The sequence below is a fragment of the Podarcis muralis genome, chromosome 5, assembly GCF_964188315.1.
Source record: "Podarcis muralis chromosome 5, rPodMur119.hap1.1, whole genome shotgun sequence".
In the NCBI taxonomy this organism is placed as follows: domain Eukaryota; kingdom Metazoa; phylum Chordata; class Lepidosauria; order Squamata; family Lacertidae; genus Podarcis; species Podarcis muralis.
Window position 1 is genome coordinate 37,330,353 of NC_135659.1, and position 22,273 is coordinate 37,352,625.

At 43.8% G+C, this 22,273-nt stretch overlaps 1 protein-coding gene across 6 annotated transcripts in view; it reads left to right on the forward strand.

The window, feature by feature from the left end:
* The window catches only part of ERICH3 (glutamate rich 3), a 68,056-nt gene that overhangs the window by 17,373 nt on the left and 28,410 nt on the right, over positions 1 to 22,273 (forward strand). For 3 of the 6 annotated variants that reach the window (XM_077928574.1, XM_077928575.1, XM_077928578.1), the window contains 9 exons: positions 702 to 773; positions 1,246 to 1,368; positions 2,735 to 2,890; positions 5,312 to 5,497; positions 8,058 to 8,238; positions 11,030 to 11,216; positions 14,228 to 14,517; positions 18,712 to 18,951; positions 21,962 to 22,066. In XM_077928574.1, coding sequence (XP_077784700.1) covers positions 702 to 773; positions 1,246 to 1,368; positions 2,735 to 2,890; positions 5,312 to 5,497; positions 8,058 to 8,238; positions 11,030 to 11,216; positions 14,228 to 14,517; positions 18,712 to 18,951; positions 21,962 to 22,066 — 1,540 coding nt within the window. Of the gene's footprint in view, positions 1 to 701; positions 774 to 1,245; positions 1,369 to 2,734; positions 2,891 to 5,311; positions 5,498 to 8,057; positions 8,239 to 11,029; positions 11,217 to 14,227; positions 14,518 to 18,711; positions 18,952 to 21,961; positions 22,067 to 22,273 lie in introns of those variants that run through there. The other 3 variants (XM_077928576.1, XM_077928577.1, XM_077928579.1) reach the window with 3 other exon arrangements.

Sequence of the window (22,273 nt, forward strand, 5' to 3'; positions counted from 1 at the left end):
TTTTAGAATTGGGGGTTGGGAGATTCTATTGGCTCAAAGAAGAGTTCTAATTCCAATGCACAGGGCAGGTGCAGAGGCCCTGATCCGTGTGAAGACTGAAGTGAGGCAGACACTTCAAGTCCCCTCCCCCTCCCAACAGGGTCCCGGTGCAAATCAGGGTCTCACACTTGTAACTGCATGCATGGCAGTATGTTTAGGGCAAAATAAAATGGTCACTCCTCTTCTTCTTCTATGCCAACTATAGCCACCTCTGAAAACATTTATATCAAGGTGGCCCCAAACAGTGCAGCTAATAGGAAAGGTGGTAGTTTTAGCCCAGCAATATCTGAAGTGTCACATGACATGTGGTTTAAAACTACATTAAAATTGGAAAAGTACTTATTTATTGTAGATGTCCAGCAGAGCGCTGATTATTTCACAGTGAAGCTGAATGCATATGATCAAACCAGAATGTTGAAATGATATACTGGTTTTGAGTTGCTCTGTGGAGCTTGCAACATGCACCTGGTAATGTGCTTTATGCAAGTCACACACAGGAACCCCATTCCTGCACACACATACATTCCCCCCATGTTTTGTGAATATGGGTGGAAAACACGTCACAGAGCAGTGGTGCAGATTAGCCTCAAGCTTTATTTCTTCCCGTGCATGTAAATAAGATATTTCCCTTTTCTTTTCTTTTTTTAAAAACACCTAACTAGCGTCATCACCAGGGTGAGATAAAAAGAAAACTTGAAACTTCTGCCAGAAAAGACCGTATTCAGAGAGTTAAGGTAAATATTTTTCACTTCCATCTTACAGGAAACCTCAAAAACTTGTTTTGTGAATGCTGTACATCTCTTTGTCTGTGCTAGGAATGGGATCACTGGTGTGAGAGATAAGAATTCTGTGAAGAAACTTTGTCAGATTCTGTAAGCAGTTACTTCTATGTATATAGCCATGGCATTGATATTTATTTCATCTCTCTAATTCTCTCTCTCTGTTCTTAATGCATAATTGGCTGTGTTCTCTCTCAGCTTATTAGACCTGATTTGCTTTTGACTAGCAACAATCACATTTATACAAAAATAAAAACCCATTTACTAATACCTCAAGACTCATTTGCTGGTCTTGGCTCTCTTATGAGGTCTCAAAGTACGGTAATTGAGAAACTGCTTTTCACAGATTTCTCCAAACAGCAGGGCAAACAGGGAGCATCTTCCGTTTCTTAACTATACCACTTTCTCAGGCATCTAAATTTTCTAGGTGGAACGATCAAGAAGGGCAGCGGAAGATGGACCTCGCCTGCTTTCCCCACACCCACCCAGTGGGCCAAGAAATCGCTTGGGGCGCCGCAGATTTGGCAACAGGGGGCAGTTAGGTCAACTGGTGAGTTGAAGAGGGCCCATAGGCCATGTTTTGTTTGTTACAACCCTGCCCTACATTTAACTTTCAGCTATGCCATCACAGGCCACAGCCTTGATCCAACTGGAATCAAAGTATTAAGACTCCTGAATTTGCAACATTGGGATTTTTTATTTTTTACCAGTAACATTTCTTCCTTTGCTTTTGTCTAAAAACAACACCTAACTCTAGGCCTGATGACCTGCTTCAACCCCCCAATTCTCTTTATCTGACCGTTGGGACTCTTCCCACACCACATTGCCTCCCCATCAATGAACAGCCTCTCTTCACAGACCATGTCCATTACTGGCCTGCTTTGCTGCCTCCCTGAGTATTTTTGGCTGGTTGAAATATGTCATTAAATACTGTTACAGTGGTACCTCAGTTTAATAACAGCCCTGTTTAAGAACAATTCAGTTTACGAGCTCCGCAAAACAGGAAGTAGTGTCCCGGTTTGCGAACCTACATCCACACCTTCATTTTATTTTTTTAAAATGCAAGATTTACACAAAACAGCAGTTTTAAAAAGTGTGTCCCTCAGAGACCAGCAAGAATATGGAGTCAATTGCAAGAAAGGTTTCCACTGCCTTTCTTCCCTTTTTCCTTTCTTGCCTCCTATGTCTGCAAGGGCAAATGTTCTTTTTCATATCAAATACAGTTGTTTTGTGCAAGAGCAGTTCTGCACAAAATAGCTACTTTAAAAATAAAAATACTGCACATCTACCTTGAGCAACAACCACTGGAATAGGGCAGACTGTATCCTTTCCTTTGGGCTCATGGAAACCGCATGGAAGTAGGGGGTGGGGTGTATAAACTGCACCCAGAAAATGTCACCACACATGTAAAAAAGAAGAAGTAGTCCACCCACACAACACACTTCAGTGTGTCCACGGTCTGTTAACATGCATTTTTATTTTGGATTTTCTTTCCTTGCTGGATTATCTGTGGATTGGGGAAATCAAAATTTAACACACGGAAAGTACAGCCAACCAACTTGGACGAGGAGGATGTTGTGTGGATGCTGCAAATATAAAACAATAGGGAGTCAAGCATCTTCAGATACTCATTAAACTCCAGAGTGGATGACTCTTCAATCTCTTATAAAAACATTGTTCTTTATTTTGTCTACATGACTTCCCAAGAGAATATATGTCTGAATACCATAATTATTACTGACAGAACAGTGAGCAAAGCATCTGGTCTGATCCTGTGACCATTTATGCAGTAAGGGATACGATAGTAGTAGTTGTGTTGGACCTCAGCCTATATATTTTGAAACAAAAGCACCAGGTCACATAGAGTGAGCTGCTCCTAAGCGTCTCCCACTTTCCCATTTATTTAATTTGCCCAGGCTACCTATCCTCGACCAAGCACTGCGCCAGGAAGCATACAGCAACCAGTCCGACTGCAGCCACTTCTCAGCTGTGCCACAGATGAACCTGCACCAAAGGCTGCTTCTAGACCAAAGCACCTCGTCTATGAGAAAGAACATCAATATGCCAGCGGGGTCAGACTTTGCTCTTTTATACAAGTGCTGCTGTAGAAAGAATGATTATAAGCTCACTCATTGTATTCATACTTAACTGATGGCCCAGCACAAGGTTAACTAACACAGTGCCCTCCAGAGATTATTGGATTCCAGCTCCCATTTGCCCCAGATATGATAGCTAAGGATGATGGGAGCTGTAGTCCAACAGCAAGTTCTTTGAGGGTTAAGATGTTAACTTTTATGTTGGCTAATGTTCTAGGAGAAATTTCTGTTTCTTTTACTCTTTGGAAATCAAAGTGAAATTATTAGACATGCAGTTTTAAAGCTCCCTTTCTCCCCTTTTCAATTGAGCTGATAGAGGCGAATAATTAGGGATTTGGGGTGAGAATTTGAAGCACAGGTTGCAAGCAGAATCAAGGCAGACCTGGCTGAGCAGGTGTGCTTCTTTGATTCTACGGGTACCCCAGAATCTAGCTGCTACCCTGTTCTTCTCTAACACAAAAAAACTCATCTGCTAGGACAGGCTTCTTCAATCTCAGCCCTCCAGATGTTTTGAGACTACAATTCCCATCATCCCTGACCACTGGTCCTGCTAGCTAGGGATCATGGGAGTTGTAGGCCAAAAACATCTGGAGGGCTGAGATTGAGGAAGCCTGTCCTAGGATGTCAGTTATCCAGTTCCATGTGCCAGGAAGTGGGTAACTCAAATTCTGCCCCCCCCAAAAAAGTTGGTTTTGTAACTTCTCTTAGTACCAACTTAAGCAAAATTATATTGTTCTTTTCTGATGTCTATCATTCCATTTTTTTGTGTTATTTTGCATCATTCATTCTGCATTTGCTGTTCTTTGGGAGGGGCATGGACCCAGCGGCGTAGCGTGGGTAGTCAGCACCCGGGGCAAGGCAAGTAATTTGCGCCCCCTAACCCGGGGCAAGGCAAGTAATTTGCGCCCCCTAACCCCTAACCATGGTCATTAATACTGACGGCTCTACTCTGGGGCAAACGGGTGGGCGGGCCCCGTCGGGGCGGGTGGGCGGCGTGGCGCTTGGTGCCGAAGCCTCCGCCCGCAGCACCCCATCGGGAGACCTGGCCGGAAGGAGCCTCGAGCCGGCTGTCGGACGCGGCTGAAGCAGCCAGGGCGGCATGGCAGGCGGCGGCGGCTCCCCGGCAACTCCACGCGGCCAGCCCTGCGCGCTGGCCGAGCCCCGCAGGCGAACGCTGCCCGTCGGTGAGGAGGGGCTGCCTGGCGCGCCTTCCGCAGCGAGCGCTGAGAGCCGCTGCCATGGGGCTCTGGGCGATTCCGGAGGCAGCGAGCGCGCCCCCCCAGAAGTTGCGCCCGGTGCGGCCGGCACCCCTGGCACCCCCCACGTTACGCCACTGCATGGACCTTTGAGACAGTTGGGTCTCCAGCTGTTTTTGCACTAAAATCCCTGACCACTGGTTCCTTGCTAGCTAAGGATGATGGGAGTTGTAGTCCAAAAACAGCTGGAGACCTAAGTTTAGAAAGGCCTGGGTTAGACCAAAGGTCCATATAAGTCAGCATCATTCTATCACCAACAGTGAACAGCCAGATTCTTCCCGGAAACACGGCCATTGGTACTGTCACTGCCTCTGAACATGGAGGTTTAATGTAGCTGTCATGGCTAACAGCTATTGATCCACAAGTGTGTCTGATCCTCTTTTTTAAAAACATCTAAGCCAGTAGCCCTCACCACATCTTTTGGCAGTGAACTCTATTCATCACTTACACGTTGTGCGGAGAAGTACTTTCTGAATCTACTGCCAATCACTTTCATTGATTGTGTACTTTCTTTGTAATTGCCTCAGTTAGTAAGCTGCCATGATCTGGCATGTGATTATTCAGATCCATGACTGGAATGCAGATACATGGCCAACGGGACGCTCTCCAGCACACCCACAGCCACTGGGGATGTTCTGGCAAGTGCAAACCTCACACACGAGGCAGCAAATGTTCTCGGTGCATGTGCCCCTTGTCCCCTGGAGGAAACCCCGTCAACTGTGAATGGGAGAGATGTGGTGTACCTTGGCATGTGCCCACTCCATGTTTACAAGCACAGGTTTGCCCTTCTCACAGTGCTTTCCTTTCACACGGAGTTCACTGTGGCAAACCCTGAGGTACAGTACATGATATGGGCAAACCTCCCATAAATATTAACTCATAAAAGCAGAGGACAAAGGGAAATCCAAACCCAAGGGGAACAGTAAAAGGGGGGGGGGAATGTATTGAGAATCTGTATCGCAGACCAGAAATGAACAAGTGGGTCTGTATTCCCCCCCCTGCAAAAAAAATGCTTTTGTTTTTTTAAAATCCATTGAACCTAAAGTACTGAGAAATTCTAAGCAAAAAAGGTTATCGAACACTGCTCTTAATGCATAATTTTAAATTAGGCATGGGTGCTAACTGCTGTTAAATATTTCAGGGAGAGAAAGGGGTGCTAAAATCTCTGGATTATTCATCTGGAATATCCCCATACCGACTTCCTATTGTGAACAATTTTATGGTACCTATTCCACCACCTCCCAGAAGTGAGAAGAAAAGTGGTGCACCGAGAGGCCGCCGTTTTCGCCCAACAACCGCACCCAATGGCTTGGAGCAAATGATGAAGGTAATATGATTTTGCCATAATTTTTGGCTTTCATGTTTCCTCGATATCACATTTCCTCCTAAAACCTTTGAGGATGTAGACTGATACGCCTGCAAATTGAAACTCTATCTGTTTGCAGAATGTAACCGATCTGTTTTCTGTAGTGGCTCCTCACCTTTGGATTGCACAAAGATAAAAATGGATCTCTGTTTGTGAATGGAAGATTAAGATAGAAGGTTGATAGAACATATAGACAGATAGATAGATAGTGTATGTTTCTGTTTCTCTTAGTTTGTTTTCCCTCTTTTTTCTTTCCCTTTTTATTATTTTGCACTTTTTAGGTATTATCTTTGTATAGTTTTTATACTATTATATGTTGAAAACCTTCAATAAAATTGATTATTTTTTAAAGTGACCTCTTGGATTGGCCAAAGTCCCATCTGGTCCAGTGTTCTCTTTCCTGTCCGATACCTATGGGATACCCACAAGGAGGGCATGAAGGCAATAGCACTCTCCTGTACTTCTGCAAGCACGCTGCCTCTGATCCTAGAAGTCCTATAAGGCCTTTGTGACTAGTAGCCCCTGATAGACTTATCCTCTATGAATTCATCTAATAAAGCCACCTAAAGTGTGGTAGCTCCTGCCAACCTAGCAGTTTGAAAGCACATCAAAGTGCAAGTAGATAAATAGGTACCGCTCCAGCGGGAAGGTAAACAGAAGTGGGTTAGTCATGCTGGCCACATGACCCGGAAGCTGTCTGCGGACAAACGCCGGCTCCCATGGCCTATAGAGCGAGATGAGCGCCGCAACCCCAGAGTCGGTCACGACTGGACCTTATGGTCTGGGGTCCCTTTACCTTTACCTTTAAAGTGTGGTAGTGAATTCCATTGGTCACATCATTTACCTTCACTGGATTATTATGAAAGAGGAAGGAACACTTTTCTGTATCCACTTTCTGCATACTTCTGCCACATTACCCCTTGCCTGCGTAAGTAAAAAGCCCCACACACTAATCTTATTCGTAGGTGGGTTGCTTCAGACTCCTCAGAATTCCAGTTGTTCTTTACTGCACTACTGATGAAGTTTCTTTCCAGCGCTTCAGTATTCTTCTTGCTGTGTGGTGACCAGAGCAGTACACTGTATTCCAAGTGTGGTTTCACCATAGATTTCTCCAATGCCATTGCGATATTGCCAGTTTTATTTCTGAGCTCTTTCATAATGATCCTATTATTTTATGCTGGAAGTGAGATATTGTTATTGTTGTTGTTGTTATTATTATTATTACCCCACCCTTCTGGCTGGGTTGCCCCAGCCACACTGGGCGGCTTCCAACATCAAATATTAAAAGCTTCCTGATACAGAGCTGCCTTCAGATGTCTTTTAAAAGTTGCATAGTTCTTTATCTCCTTGACATCTGATGGGAGGGCGTTCCACTGGGAGGGCACCACTGCTGAGAAAAAGCCCTCTGCCTGGTTCCCTGTAGCTTCACTTCTTGCAGCGAGGGAACCGCCAGAAGGCCCTCGGAGCTGGACTTCCAGGCTGAACGATGGGGGTGGAGATGCTCCTTCAGGTATACAGGGCTGAGGCTGTTTTAGAGCTTTAAAGCTGAACACCAACACTCGGGAACGTACCGGGAGCCAGTGTTGTATGGTCCTTGGCAGCCGCTCCTGGTACCCAATCTAGCTGCTGCATTCTGGATTAGTTGTAGTTCCCATGTCACCTTCAAAGGTAGCCCCACATAGGATGCATTGCAGTAGTCCAAACAGGAGATAACCAGAGCATGTACCACTCTAGCGAGACAGTGCACGGGCAGGTAGGGTCTCAGCTAGCATACCAGATGGAACTGGTAGAGAAGTTGCCCTGGACACAGAATTCACCTTTTCCATTACTGCTGCATAAGATGTTATCTACCTCTGAAGTACCACATCTCTCCATCGTGTGATGCTCTGTGCAGCCCCAAACAGCTTAAAGGTAAAGGTACCCCTGACCGTTAGGTCCAGTCGTGGACGACTCTGGGGTTGCACGCTCATCTCGCTCTATAGGCCGAGGGAGCCAGCGTTTGTCCGCAGACAGCTTCCAGGTCATGTGGCCAGCATGACTAAGCCACTCCTGGCGAACCAGAGCAGCACATGGAAACACCGTTTACCTTACTGCTGGAGCGGTACCTATTTAGCTACTTGCACTTGACGTGCTTTCGAACTGTCAGGTTGGCAGGAGCTGGGACTGAACAACAGGAGCTCACCCTGCCGTGGGGATTCGAACTGCTGACCTTCTGATCGGCAAGCCCTAGGCTCTGTGGTTTAGACCACAGCGCCACCCACGTCAGCTTAGGTTAGTCCATTAGGCTCTTTCCATGTGGTGCGTATGGAATATGCGTCAAGGCACTGGGAAGGCCGTAAGTGATTGCTTTGGATTCTAGCAGAGGGATTGGGCATGCCAAGTTGCCAGTTGCTCATTGCCTTGCCACATGCTCAGAGTGCGATTGCTGAACACTGACAGCAGAAAATGGATCTTAGCAGGGCAAATATCAGCCATGGAAAACTGCAGGTATCTCAGTGGACTTTTGTGCTCTTTGATGTAGGAGACAGTGAAGTTCTACAGGCCTCAAATACAGAGCAATGCGTATGTTACCATGATCTATTTGGGGAAAACAGTGCACCTGTCCTATGACCTTTTAGACAACCGAGAGGAAATCAAAATATATCAACAGCACTGTGGAGGTGAAAACCTGTGTGTGTTCAGAGCCAAAGTACTGGAGGGAGGTAAGCATGAGAAAGCCCAAGAGTTCATTTCAGTTCTGGAAAACTCTTTATTTTATGTGGATAAACTGTGGAAGTGGAAGCGAAATTATTTCCACGAAGCTGTGTGTCGTTATGCGTGTCCAGGGACGTATATACCAGCTGCCTCAAACTAAGTCTAGATTTACTGTTTCATGATTGAAAACGAGGCTGCAATTACTTTTGCAAATTATGGAAGAAGGGGATGTACAGCGGTGATTTAGCAAAATACAGCGGGTTAGATTAATTTTTGGATGGAGATGTATGGTTAATAAAATGCTTGCAGGGGTAAAATGAATACCAAATTATCTGCTTACAAGAAGCTATAATATATCAGGGTGAGCTGTTTATGACTCCAGGAGGGAAATGAATACATGCTTGAGCTTTGATTCTGAACGTGAATCAATGGTGACGATGTTGATCTGAGGGAAGGCTTGCACGCTGGGTAGAATTAATCTCATGGCACGATAGAGGGCGATTGCTGTGGAAGGATGTAGTCTCTATTTTACTTATTTATTTGAATTAAATAATAAATTAAGTAAATATAATTTACATTATTTAATTTGCAGTAGTGCTAGGCAATGAATAGAATGTAGAAGTAAATATAGCCCATTCCCAGAAGTCTTGGACGGGACACACCACAGGTGGTGAACCCTTTTCAGCATGCGAGCAAGCATGGTGTAGTGGTTAGAGTGTCAGACTAGGACCTATGAGACCAAGGTTCAAATCCCCACTCAGTCATGGAGCTTGCTGGGTGACCTTGGGTCACTCACTGCCTCTCTTGCCTCTCTCTTACCTTGCAGGGTTGTTGTGAAGATAAAATAGGGAAGAGGAGAACTACATAGGCCACCTTGAGCTCTGGGGGTGGGCGAGATACAAATAAAAGGAATGAATGAATGAATTCCCTTCTGGGCAACCTTCGGAAGGTCAAATATAAGTGGTGGGTGGGGCCAGAGATAAAGTCACGTGGAGCAATGAGTGTGAATGCTACCTTTGTATATAGAACCATAGAATTGTAGAGTTGGAAGGGCCCTGGGGGTCATCTGGTCCAACCCCTTGCAAAGCAGGGATCTCAGCTAAAGCATCAATGACAAATGGCCATCCCACTTCTGCTTAAATACTAGTACCGTAGGCTAGTATCTGCACACATTCTGTAGCTTCCATCAAGACAAAAAAGAGCCAGAAAAAAAACACACCACAGGTGTGAAGCAGGACCAGTGAGGCCTGTGACCTAAGGAGAGCATGCATGACTGAAGGCATTTTTTTAAAGGAAAACAAAAAACCCTAAAGGGTAAGAGGGAATCCCTCAAAAACAGCTTCATGAAGACTGAGCATGTGGACATAGCTATAGAGTGCTTCTGGCAGTGGGTGATCGGGAGGATGGAAAATGGGTAACAGGAATGGAATGGAGAGGCTGGAATCCTGAACAGCAGAATGTTGCACTGCAACATTTTGTTTTGGCTCCAACCCATGGCAGTGTTGCAAGCAAGTTCTTTCTAGTTTTTTTGGAGTTGCAACTTCTTTCATTCTCACACAATTGAGGCAAGTTACTTGTTTAGTATTAATTTATCTGACAAGAAGATAGTTGCCTCTGGTGAATCCAAGATTCTCTCCACTGGGCAACATTAGATGCCTTACGTTTATAGTTTGATTAGAGCTTTGGCTTCCTCTTCCTAAACTTAGTTATTTCTTTTGTTAAATTTCTCTCCTGCCGCTTTTAGTACGCAGTGCTCCCAGGATGATGTATAATAAAATTCATGCGCATCACAATCCATCGCTAAAATAACAAAATGAACAAGAGATGAAACATTATAATGAGAATCAGGACAGAAAATAAACATCTTTTACATAGTGGGGGAAGAAAGCAAAAGTATTTCCTTGGCATCAAAACGATAACAACATAAGCCCAGGTGAATCTCCTCAAGGAGAGGTTTCCAAATCATGGTGCCATAAACTAAGAATCTCTCACCAGTCACCACCCACTTTACATCATCAGGTGGTCTCACCCAGGGAGCGTTTCAGATCAGAGTGATAATTCAGTATACAGCAAACACAGCCTCAACAGGTACCTGAGCCCCAGGCTCTATAGGCTTACTCTCACAAATGTTTTATAATAATTCTTACAGCAGTATTTCTCAAGCCTGGGTATCTAGCTGTTTTTGGACTACTATTCCCATGATTCCTGACCACTAGTCTTGCTAGCTAGGGATGATGGTAGTCCAACAACTTCTGGGGACCCAAGGTTGAGAAAGGCTGTCTCATAGTAATGGTGAACCAGTGGCTGACAATAGGTTGCCAGGGAGTCCAGCAGCCTCTGGAGGGTCACAGGTTTCACTTCTCTGAACTGCTATTTGCTCTGCAGGCCTTTTGTGGCAGAACGTCTTGCTCAATACAGTAGATGATTGGGCTTCTTACTTGTCACGTTTTAAACCCAACTGAAGCAAGCAGAAAAAGCCAGATGAGGCATTCTTGGACAGTGCCATTTCTATCTACAAGGTTAGGGTTGATTGCAGAAAATACACTCCAATGCCAAAAAGCTCACCTGAGAAGGTATGAGACCAGCTTTCTCTCAGGCACACCTTTACACACACACACACACACACACACACACACACACTCCCCTTGATGCAGGAAATCTTTCATATGTGCCACCTCCTCCCAGCGATAAGGTACCACATGCTTTCCCTGTACACTTGAATCGGCTCTTAACTCACCTTAAATGCTGTGGAAAAGGCTCAAAACAGTCTTGTATTGTTGCTGCTGTTTTCAATTGCAGAAACTTTTCAGTTTATCTCCAAGCGGCATTACGGCTTCCCCTTCAGTCTCACTTTTTACCTCAATGGAATGCAAGTGGACCGCTTAAGTACCTGCTGTGAATATAAACATCGGAAGGGGACTCGGCTGGGAGGCAAACATGGATACTTTGGTCTTGTCAACGTGGAACGATCAGCTCCTTGCTACAGGTATGGACAATGGGTTGGTTGTCTGTTGGGACCTGGAGACTGTAGCAGATAAAATGGGCATGAAGGAAACTCGGCTCTTGAATTTGCTGCCAGGCTCTCCTTTTAGGGCCCTGCACCTGTTCAGGTATAGGTTCAGGAACTGGCTTCCTGCTGATTCCAAGCTCCAAAAGAGAAGCCTCATGTAGCCAAAAAACCCACCATTAGCACCATTTTAATACTTGCAGTTAAACTGTGGCAGAAGCTTTCATGATCCTGAGCGCACATCATCCAATGTACGTGGTGGCATGGTGCATCTGAGAAAGCTGGCGCTGACCCAAGGAAGCTTCTGCCACAATATGCTGGTTAGTATTTATTTTATGGGTTATGCCACTCTCGGTTGGTTTTGCTGAAACAGGCAGCCCTGGATAGTCAACTAGAGCCATAAAAAAGAGACCAGCTATCCTATTGTTTCTTGAACTCGAGTATGTGGCAGCGTGCAGCATCAAATGCATAACAGAGACTGAGGAGGCATAGGAGGTTCATATGCACATATGAGTTGAAGGAGAGTAGAGAATAAACCTTTTAAACAAGGATGCGCTTTCAAATTCTGGGAATTCAAAAAACAAAACAAAACGAAAAACCTTAAGAACAAGACACCAATAAACCATTGACTCGAGTATGAAGGCACTGCATGGCTTCATTTGATTGCTTGATTTGTTTGAAACTGTTTCACTGGCTGACACCACTTTTGCATGGCTTTCCTCTCATTTTGTGGCTTTGCTTGGTAGGGGTTGATTTGAGGGGCGCTTTCAAGGTAACAGTCCTGCTTTGTATCAGGAGACCGAACAAGATAGTCTTCTAATCCTGTTCAACTCTGCGTCCCAGTAATGTAGTCACTAAGTGCTTGCAGGTATTGCTGTATCTTTTCCTAAATATTCAAGGTCTGTTTAGGAAATAACAATGCTAAGACGGTTAAGATAAAAATAATGCTCAAAAATTACATTATAGATCACAGCCATCTTTTAAAAGATGGAGTCTCCAATGTACTTCCTGGTTTATTCTGATGTTGCAATTAAATTAATATGGGCACACCAGGACCCTCATTTTTGTCTTTCGCTGAAATCAGTGGCAACGCAGCAATTTCTCCTTGGAAGCATTCCTTTCTACAACATTTCTTTTGATTTGCAAAGTAGTACCAGGCAAGAGAATGCATGCAAATTTTCTAGTCTCATCTTTCCCTGTTATAGGATATTTTATAAATAACAACGAAAAGCAGAAGAAAAAGAAAGAAATGGGAACCCCCATAGAGCCAAATTACTTTTCAGATAAGCATCTTCCACTATCCAGAAACACTTTCCCCCTCCTCAGAGTAAGATTTGCATAATGTATGTAAATGTTATGCTATCACTGGTGTGATAAGGCTGTTTGGAGGAGTGGAAAGCATGCAAATTAGAGGTGGTTGTATTTTTCAGTAAATGTCCAAACTAGCTACATGCGTGTGTTTCTGTGCCAATATGCTCCAAAAAACTTGGGAAAATAGCAAAATGCTTCAAACAGTATCTTTTATAAGGGAAGAATGTTTACTTCTGACATATCAACATGTAAGTCTTAAGTATGCAATCCTAGTATAGACACATACCTGGGAATAAGCCCCATTGAATTCAGTGGGGCTTTCTTCTAGTAGATATGCATAGGATTGCACTTCTAACCATTTTAATTATTATGGCTATGAACCTCATTTGCTATTTTGTTGCCCATGCACCCAGTTTGAAAATACCGTTTTAGAGCTTTTAGCAGTCTGCTTAGGTTTCTATCGTCTACAATATCTTCTACAACCTTGATGACTTCACTGCTTACCTCAGATTCCAGATCATTTATGAATTGTGCTAAATTGCATTGTGCTAAATGTCCATTTCCTCCTCCCTCCCCAATGATGTGTTCCTAAGTCATAAGCCATAATAGGGTTTGTCTTCTTGTCTTGTGATTGCTAAGTCCCCGCAGGAACTCCTGATAGAGCAAAGGAAAAAAAATATATGGAAAGCATAATGCAGAAGAACAAATCACACCAAAACAATAATAGTTTATAGGAATACTGACTCTCTACAAGTCTTTGAAAACATAATTTCGAACCTACCGTATATACTCGAGTATAAGCCAAGGCAGCTAATTTTACCACAAAAAACTGGGAAAACTTATTGACTCGAGTATAAGCCGGTTCACCACACCAGAGGCTGGTGGCGGCAGCGGCAGAGGAAGAACAAGCAGCCCGAAAGGGCTGCTTTCGGGCTACTCGTTCTTCCGCCGCCGCCGCCACTGACAGCAGCAAAGGTGGTGGAGGAGGAAGGAGCAGCCTGAAAGGACCTTCACTTGAGTATAAGCTGAGGGGGGCTTTTTCAGCTTAAAAATGTGCTGAAAAAGTCGGCTTATACTCGAATATATACGGTAAGTGGTGCACCGTGGAACAAACCAGACAAATAATTCTCCTTTTTATAGAAATCTTTACAAAGTATGATTCGCTGTGGGATGAAAAACATGCGTTTACATCCTTTCTCATCCTCTGCCAACAGAATTGTGGCTACTCCTCTTAAAAGAGGCTCTTCTTCTTTTCCCAGATCAATATGCCTGCCTCGTATTTCTCCAATACAATTTGCAATGGTCATTGCTGGAAAAAATGTGCTTCTAGGCAACCTGTTAACCATGCTATTTTTCCCCCATCCATAACAAGCCAAGTTTGATGGCATTGCCATTTTGCAACCATTCCTTATGAATCCACAGATAGTCCTACTCAGAGTAGACCCACTGAAATTAATGGGCCTAAGTCGGGCATGTCTATTAATTTCAGTAGATGTGTCTCCTTTGAGCTTGATTAATATTGGATATAACCCACTTCTTCTCATTTTTTAATATAAGCACAGGAACCTAAGATGCAGCCTTGTTTCTTCAAGGCTCTTAAGCCACAGGAGAGCCCATGGTTTGTGTCCTTTCCATTATCCATGGTCTGCTTTCATAATCTCCCACTCTGCCTTTGCCAGGTGTATTATCGCAATGGGTCTGGACAAAAAGCCTTCACCTCCCAAGAAAAAGATCGCTGTTGCTGATGAAGAAAAGAAAGAAGATTCTGCGAAGGAAGAATATAGCAATAAGCTACCAGGGAGTAGCAGCAGTGGAGAGGAAAGCAAATATTTAAGGTTTACTCCAGCTCCCAAACAACAGAAAGAATTTGTGGGAGATGCTCAAGAAATGCAAGTGGAGGCAAGAAAAAGAGCGATAGAAAGAGCCCTTGGTGATTATGAAAAGAGCCCAAGAATTGCAGCAATTGATGGTACAGTATGAATGGGGAGAAATTGTTGCACAGAATATGCCCTGCGGGCAGAAAGTTCTAGCGCCAGTCTCTGGCATCTTCAGTTAAGGAATCTCAGGTGGTAGATGACAGAGGAGACTGCTCTCTGCCTGAGACCCTGGAGAGCACCTGCCAATTATAATTAAGCAAACATGGGCTAGATCATTGGTTTTCAACTGGTGTGCCAGGACTCAATACTGGGTCACTGATTTATGGTAAGGTAAAAGGTAATAATAATAATAATTAGAAATTTTTATTTATATCCCATCCTCCCCAGCCGAAGCCGGCCTCAGGGCGGCTAACAACAATAAAATAATACAACATTCTAAAATGTAAAGGACCCTCTGGACGGTTAATTCCAGTCGAATCTACTCATGCTGGTATGCTTTCGAACTGCTAGGTTGGCAGGAGCTGGGACAAGGCGATGGGAACTCACCCCATCACACAAATTTGAACTGCCGACCTTACAACTGGCAAGCCCTAAAGGCTCACTGGTTTAGACCACAGCACCACCTGAACCCCATGGTCTATTGTGGGTCACAACAGCAGTGCTACCACAATACAAATATATGGGGGGGGGGAGGAATTAAGAAGTGCCCTCCAGTTAATAATTGTGTTGAAGGTGTGCCCTGGGTCTGGAAAGGTTGAGGACTACAGGGCTAGAAGGACCAATGGTCTAACCCCATATAAAATAGCTCCTTAAGTTCCTATGAAAATTGCCCCCTAGTTATCCTGTGTTCATAAACATAATTGCACAAACACTCATAATCACACCCACAGAGACGTCGACACATGATAGGATGCATAACCAGACACAGGAGTTACTATTATCGATACAGTGCCATTAGTGACCATTTAACCCCTTTTTGTTTAGTTATAACCATTTTGCAGAGCTGTTTGTTTATTTAAGATAGTTCTAAGTCAGGCTTCCTCAGCCTCGGCCCTCCAGATGTTTTTGGCCTACAACTCCCATGATCCCTAGCTAGCAGGAGCAGTGGTCAGGGATGATGGGAATTGCAGTTTCAAAACATCTGGAGGGCTGAGGTTGAGGAAGCCTGTTCTAACTTTTTCAAACATAGTGGCTTACAATGCTGCTTAAAAATAATTAAGAATATCACCAATGTATCCTTCATTCTTTATATAGCACAAAAATCAACAAAGCCAAAGTAAGTAAATAAACTCCAAATACACTTTGAAACGATGCCTAAAAAACTGCTAAAGAGGCATAATGACATTTCCTGGTACAGTGGTATCTCGGTTTTCAAATGTCTCAGAAGTTGAACGTTTCAGTTTTCGAACGCCAAAAACCTGGAACTAAATGCTTCCGTTTTTGAACGCGCCTTGGAAGCTGAATGGCTTCCACTGAATGTTTCTCAATTTAGTCAATTAAATTGGCAGACCGCCCTTTGCACCTTGGCTTTCATATGTTTCAGAAATTGAACGGTCTTCCGGAATGGATTACGTTCGAAAACCGAGGTACCACTGTACACATGACATGGCAAAGCTTGTAATATGTAAAGCGTGGGTGAGAAATGTTGGTTCTCCAGAAGCTGTTGAACTGCAACTCCCATGAGCCCCAGCTAGCATGGCCAGTGGTTGAGGATGATGGGAGCTATAGTGTGACAACATTTGGATGGCCACAGGTTTTCTCCCCTTGCCATGAAGCAGATGTAACTAGGTACATTGTGTTTTGACCTCTTTGTGAGCAAAAATGGCGGACGGTTTCTGCTCCAAGGAGAATGCAGCAAGTAGTAAGGGATGACTTCAGTTCTGCACACATACACACACATTTATCATCTCTAAATGAAAAATTTGGAATTAATTCATTATTTTCAGATTTAGAGTTCAGTTAACGGATTCACCTCAAATGCATGCATTTAGTCCTATTAGCAGGAGTCGGGAAGAGTCCTCTGCTTCTGCTAATAGGACTAAAATCATGCATTTGAGCAGAGCTGGGCTGTCCTGGCAGGTCCTAGCAAACTGTTAGCAAAGTTGCCCCTCTGTACAGGAATTGAGGCCCCACCACCGACTTTTGTTTGTTTCCACATGTGAATCCTTTGCATGCTCTATCTATTTTCCCGCCATAAATATATTCTTACTTCCAACTCTTGAAACTTCCTTTGCGAGTTTATTGCAAGTTTCTCATTAGTTACCAGCTGTGCAGTTTTGTTTCATCTCCCCTCTTCCCCCTTCAGGAGGTGGATACCTTTCAGACAATTACCTGTGGAGGAGACTCTGGCTGTCCCAGATGCAGCTGGTACCCTCAATCGATGCAATTAAATTTACTTACTCCTTAAGCCCCACTCTACAGGTTATTGTTTATTTGCCTAATTGGTTCCGCATGAGATGCTCCCCCCTATATTTCTTGTTCTTCCTGGCATTCTGTCATTTGAACATGGAGGAAAGTTGATAGGGAAAGGAAAGAGGTGAAAAAATGTGGTCCCCAGGGAATATATCTGGTTAACATGACAGCTTCTTTTACGTGATAGCAGTTTGTTGCTTCTCTGCAAGGTGGTAGTGAAACAAGGGATGCTGCCAAAATACTTTATTTGTGAAAGGTCCACATGCATCTCAGTGTATCAGCATACAATTAATCCATTCACTGATGATGATCTCCAATGCTGAGGTGGACCTCTTCCTTGGCATAGGGTAGTACCCTCAGCTATGGGTAGGAACTAGAGCACTACAGGTAAATTGCATTACCTGTGCATTATTTGTCAAACTAGAACAATGGTTTGCATTTATTACAGCATGAATGCCAGACTGGGTTGCGGTATCTTAGGTTGGGTGCAGGGAAAAGGACTGGCTCTGAAGCTGCTCTTCTACTCATAGGAAGAATCTTTCCACTCACAAAAGGACACCTTTGGATCCAACACCAAAAAGGGGGTGGGGAATCAATTACAGCTATAAAAACAAATCAAAGATACAAAAGACACAAAATGTTGTCTTAGGTGTGCCGCAGCAACAGTAACTGTACCAAGCAGTTACACAATATTAATTGATGGAGATTTTCTCCAAAATGCATTGAGAACCAGAGTTACTTTTTCAGCTGCCATTTTCGCCTTTGGATTCAACCCTTTCCTTCCGTGATGCCATGTAGTCATACTTAACAGTATGCAGCATTTTCCTTGTAAAAAAAAAAAAGCCCCCAATCACGTTAAGAATTCTTCTTGCCAGCCCAGACTTCCAACTCAGCTGACCTCTGATTGCTACTTCATTTGTTTAACATCATCACTCCTTGCAATTATCCTAGCACGATCCCTACACCAGTGAAGAGATGGGTGGGTGTTACATGGTTTGGTCAGATCAGGGATGGAGTCTTTTGCGATAAGCAAGTGAGGGTTCTACTGCGTCCATGATGTCTCTGTTTACATCTGAGCACCTATCAGATATTTTGGGATGGGATTATATGTATTCTTCACAAACACACATTTCCCAAAAACATATTTTAGGAGTCTTTGCCAGTGTAATTATTTGCTTCAATGTGAGTATGTCTGAATGAGACCCACAAAGAGAAATAATAGAATGTGTTTGATTTTGTGGGGTTGATTTCAGGCCATTTGACACACTGCAAGGTAGCAAACAAGTTTTCCAGAAAATATATAGTTAGGCAGGTTTACTGTGGGCAGCCCTGGCTTTCTTAAAGGCATATATTTATGAAGTATGTGTCTCCAAGTATATGTGTTTGTGTGTTTCATATTTTTTGCTTGTATACTTAAAAACCACAACGTGAGAGGTGGTGCATAGTGAACAGAAAATAAGATTTCTGTTGGTTCCCACCCACCTTGCAAAGTCTGTGAGGATTTGGAATGTATAACAACTACAAGTCCTAATCATCCTCTCCTCCACTGAAATAATTCCAGTGTACTTAGTGTGGAGATTATGCCACAATTTGCCCTGCCTCTCTTGTGTATGGAGTAGCAAGAAAAAGTTTTTAACATTACTGTATCATTGTACAGTTTAAATCCATGGCTCAGCATGTTAACTTTATTGTTTGTGTGTGTGTGTGTGTGTGTGTGTGCGTGCGTGTGTGTATATATATATATATAGGCAGAAAAGGGTCAAATGCAAAGGAGAACAAAGACTAATGGGCTTAACCTATTTGGGGTTAATGAGATATTCAAGTAGTTTGTGGTCCATTTTCTATCTCACGGTATGCTTGTCCTTATATTTCAGCATACGATGAAGATTTTGAAGCAGATGAAGAGAAATCAGATGGGAAAGTTAATGAAGAAGGACAGGCTGGTGATCAAATGAAAAGAATGTCAAAGTCACCCTCAGATGATGAAAAAGATAATTTAGACCATGAAAAGGAGAATAAAAAGTCATCACTGAAAGCTTCGCGGGCCTCTGACAGTGAACGAGATGAAAGTGATGGATACACCGGGAGTGACTTGGAGGAGGAGAGAAAACAAGGTTAGTTGTTTTCCTTAGAGTGGCATAGAATGAATGGCCTGATGCATGTTTAACTTGTTACATATGCCCTGTAATGGGTTATCTATTTTGTGGTTCACATTTAAGTACCCATTTGAATTACGATTGCTAAATTGATACAGAATGGGCCAGTCAGCACAAAATAAGCAAAGTCTCCCAAGCTGCTTCTTTAAACCTCTTTTATCTCTTAGGTACTATATGAGAATGGCCAGATAGGCAGCAGCTAGAAGAGGAAATTTGGGTCTCTGTTCTCCAGTGTGTGTGAAGACAGAAATTAAGCTCTCTCTTTCAGACCACTCCCTTTGAACCTCTGGAAAGGTTTCAGTCTCACTCCAGAACCCATTAACTTGGACAGGAATTTATGATGCCCGTTGAGGAGTGCGGTGTTATAATTTCTATTTAAAGTGTGCCCATGCTCACGTACTTTGAATTGTGAATGTCCAATGTTGTGTAGAGTGGAATAGACCTCTGGCCTTCTCAAGCTCCCAAATATAGCTGGTTGGGGGGGAGAGGGGAGGAGCACACAGGGCTGGCCCAAGTAATGTTGGCACTTGAGGTGGCCCCCAGGACGACTCCTCCCCCTCCCTGCCAGGGGTGAAGGAGGCCAGGGACAATGCAGTAGAGTAAGATCAACATTGGGTTCTGTTGCCCTGGGTGGACCTTGGACCCTGCCTCCTGAAGCGGTCTCCTCACCTTGCCTTGTGGCTGGGCTGCCCCTGGGAGTACAGGTTTCCTTTTTTTACCTTGCCTTCCCCTCTCATCCTTAAGACCTCCCACTTACACAGTAAATACATCTCATGTACTGCTAATTTCAGACAATGTTTGATTATTGTGATCCATAGATTATGGGCCTGCTCAGACACTTCTGTGCCCTACTGCGAGACCAGGACCTTAGGGAAGGGGCTGTAGTTGAGGGGTGGAACATCTCCTTCAGTGCAAAAACTCCCAGATTCAACTTGATAATGGGAATGTCCCCTGTATGAAACTCTGGAGAGCCACTGTGTAGGCAGTATTGCACTAGATGGACCCATGGTCTGGCTCAGTATAACAGACCCTTCCAAGTGTCCCTATTTTCCAGGGACATCCCTGATTTAGAGAAGCTGTTCCAGTTTCTGATTTGATCCCAGAATGTCCCACTTTTCCCTAGGGCATCCCTATTTTCATTGGAGAAATGTTAGAGTGTATGGAGTCATCCGACCCCCGAGCCGTTTGAAGACAATCCTGTATAGGGAAGTTATTTTCAATGTTTAATGTTTTATCGGGACACGGGTGGCGCTGTGGGTTAAACCACAGAGCCTAGGACTTGCTGATCAGAAGGTCAGCGGTTCGAATCCCCACGACGGGGTGAGCTCCCGTTGCTCGGTCCCTGCTCCTGCCAACCTAGCAGTTCAAAAGCACATCAACGTGCAAGTAGATAAATAGGGAAGGTAAACGGCGTTTCCGTGCATTGCTCTGGTTTCCAGAAGTGGCTTAGTCATGCTGGCCACATGACCCGGAAGCTGTCTGCGGACAAACACCAGCTCCCCTGGCTCATAGAGCGAGATAAGTGCCGCAACCACGGAGTCGGTCACGACTGGACCTAATGATCAGGGGTACCTTTACCTTTACCTAATGTTTTATAGGGTAAATGTTTACCTTTACCCTATGTTTTTATATATGTTGGAAGCCACCCAGAGTGGCTGGGGCAACCCAGTAAGATGTATGGGTATAAATAGGAAGATTATCATTATGGAATGGGACGTCCCTATTTTCATTGGAGAAATGGAGGGTATGGTATAAGGCAGATTTGTATCAGGAGCAGGCCTTGCGTGTAGTGTGCTCCCGCTGCTGATGTGATATCATATCACTCTGTCCTGCAGTGTAGAACCCTGCACAAACTTCCCCCTGCAAGATCCTTTTCAAACATTATAAACATCCAGACACCTGTACACGAGGCTACTTGGGGATCTGACAGCAGTTGTTTGTCAATGTTTGTCAATGCTCCTTCTATGTTCCTGTGTTCCAATTCACATGTTGCAATGAATCACTTGTGTCTTTTTGACATGAGCACATTCATGGTATTCTGTGAGTTCCTGGCTTGCTTTTTCCATTAAAAAAAAAATAGAGCTAAAAGAGAAAGAGCCAATTAATTTGTAATGTATGAACTGGCGTAATGTATGAAACTGTGTATAGTTTTCATCATATGAAAAGAAACATCTTGCATGGCAGCCTGTAGATGTCACTTTTGCATTGTAAAGTACCAGGCACCAAAAAAAGTACCACTGTATATGATAGTGAGAACCCATAGCAACAATTCTAAGGGCTCTCTCCTGCCATCCCTCTGGGCTCCATAGTAAGCAGGGCTTTCTGCAAGCCAAATTCTGGTCAGCAGTTGCAGCGTGACTCCATTTTGATCCAAGAATGACATGCCCACAACCTCAGGGCGATAAATATGCAGTCCTGTGCCTTCTGAGTTCTGTGCAGGGGACAAACACTCAGAATGATGAACCCTAGATAATTGTTACCACAAGGAAATTAAAATGCTGCGGAATTAGTTTTCAGTAGCATAAATAACATTTTTGGTAACCTCTGTCCTCCCCAGTCAGCATAACTGATGGAGATAATTATTTCCTTTATGTATTCTGAGCCGCACACCTTCATAAATAATCTAATGGGAAGCATGTATCTCATTTCCCATTCATTAATACAAACAGCGAAACGGGTCCAAAAGCAAGGCATGCTTGCAAAACAATGGAAATTGCAAGCGTTTTGGCTTTCCGTCGGCGCAGACCTGATTTCTTCCTGTTTGTTTCTTATCCTGCTGTTTCTTTTTGATACTGCCATAACTTACACAACAGTTGCTTGTCAAACTGGACCAGGCATTCTGTGTTTACTGCTCCCCTGAAATCTCTCCATTGAAATGCCTTCCATTTTGACAGGCTTTATCGGAGAGCTCTTTTCCCAAGCCAAACGTTAATGTAGCTTTTGTATTTGTATTTTCTGTGTGAAATAGGGAAAGGTAAAGCAGCTGACTGGGAAATGGACACTGCTGCGAGAAAGATCCAGTGTTTCTATAGGAAGCACAAAAGTCGACGGCAAACTCGGGGTGTCAAACCAGGTTTGCAGTTGGTCTGCATGGACGAATCTTTGTTCTGATCAAAGAGACTTTGATTTCTCTAAGCAGCCAGTGACCATGAAGGATAATCAGCTTGCAGCTTTGCTAATCATTTAAGAAATAATTACATCCTCTTTCCTTTTTTAAAAGCTGGTGTTGCTTCTCAGGCTTGTGGTCACATGGTACTGGGTGGCGTGTAGTTGCATTGCC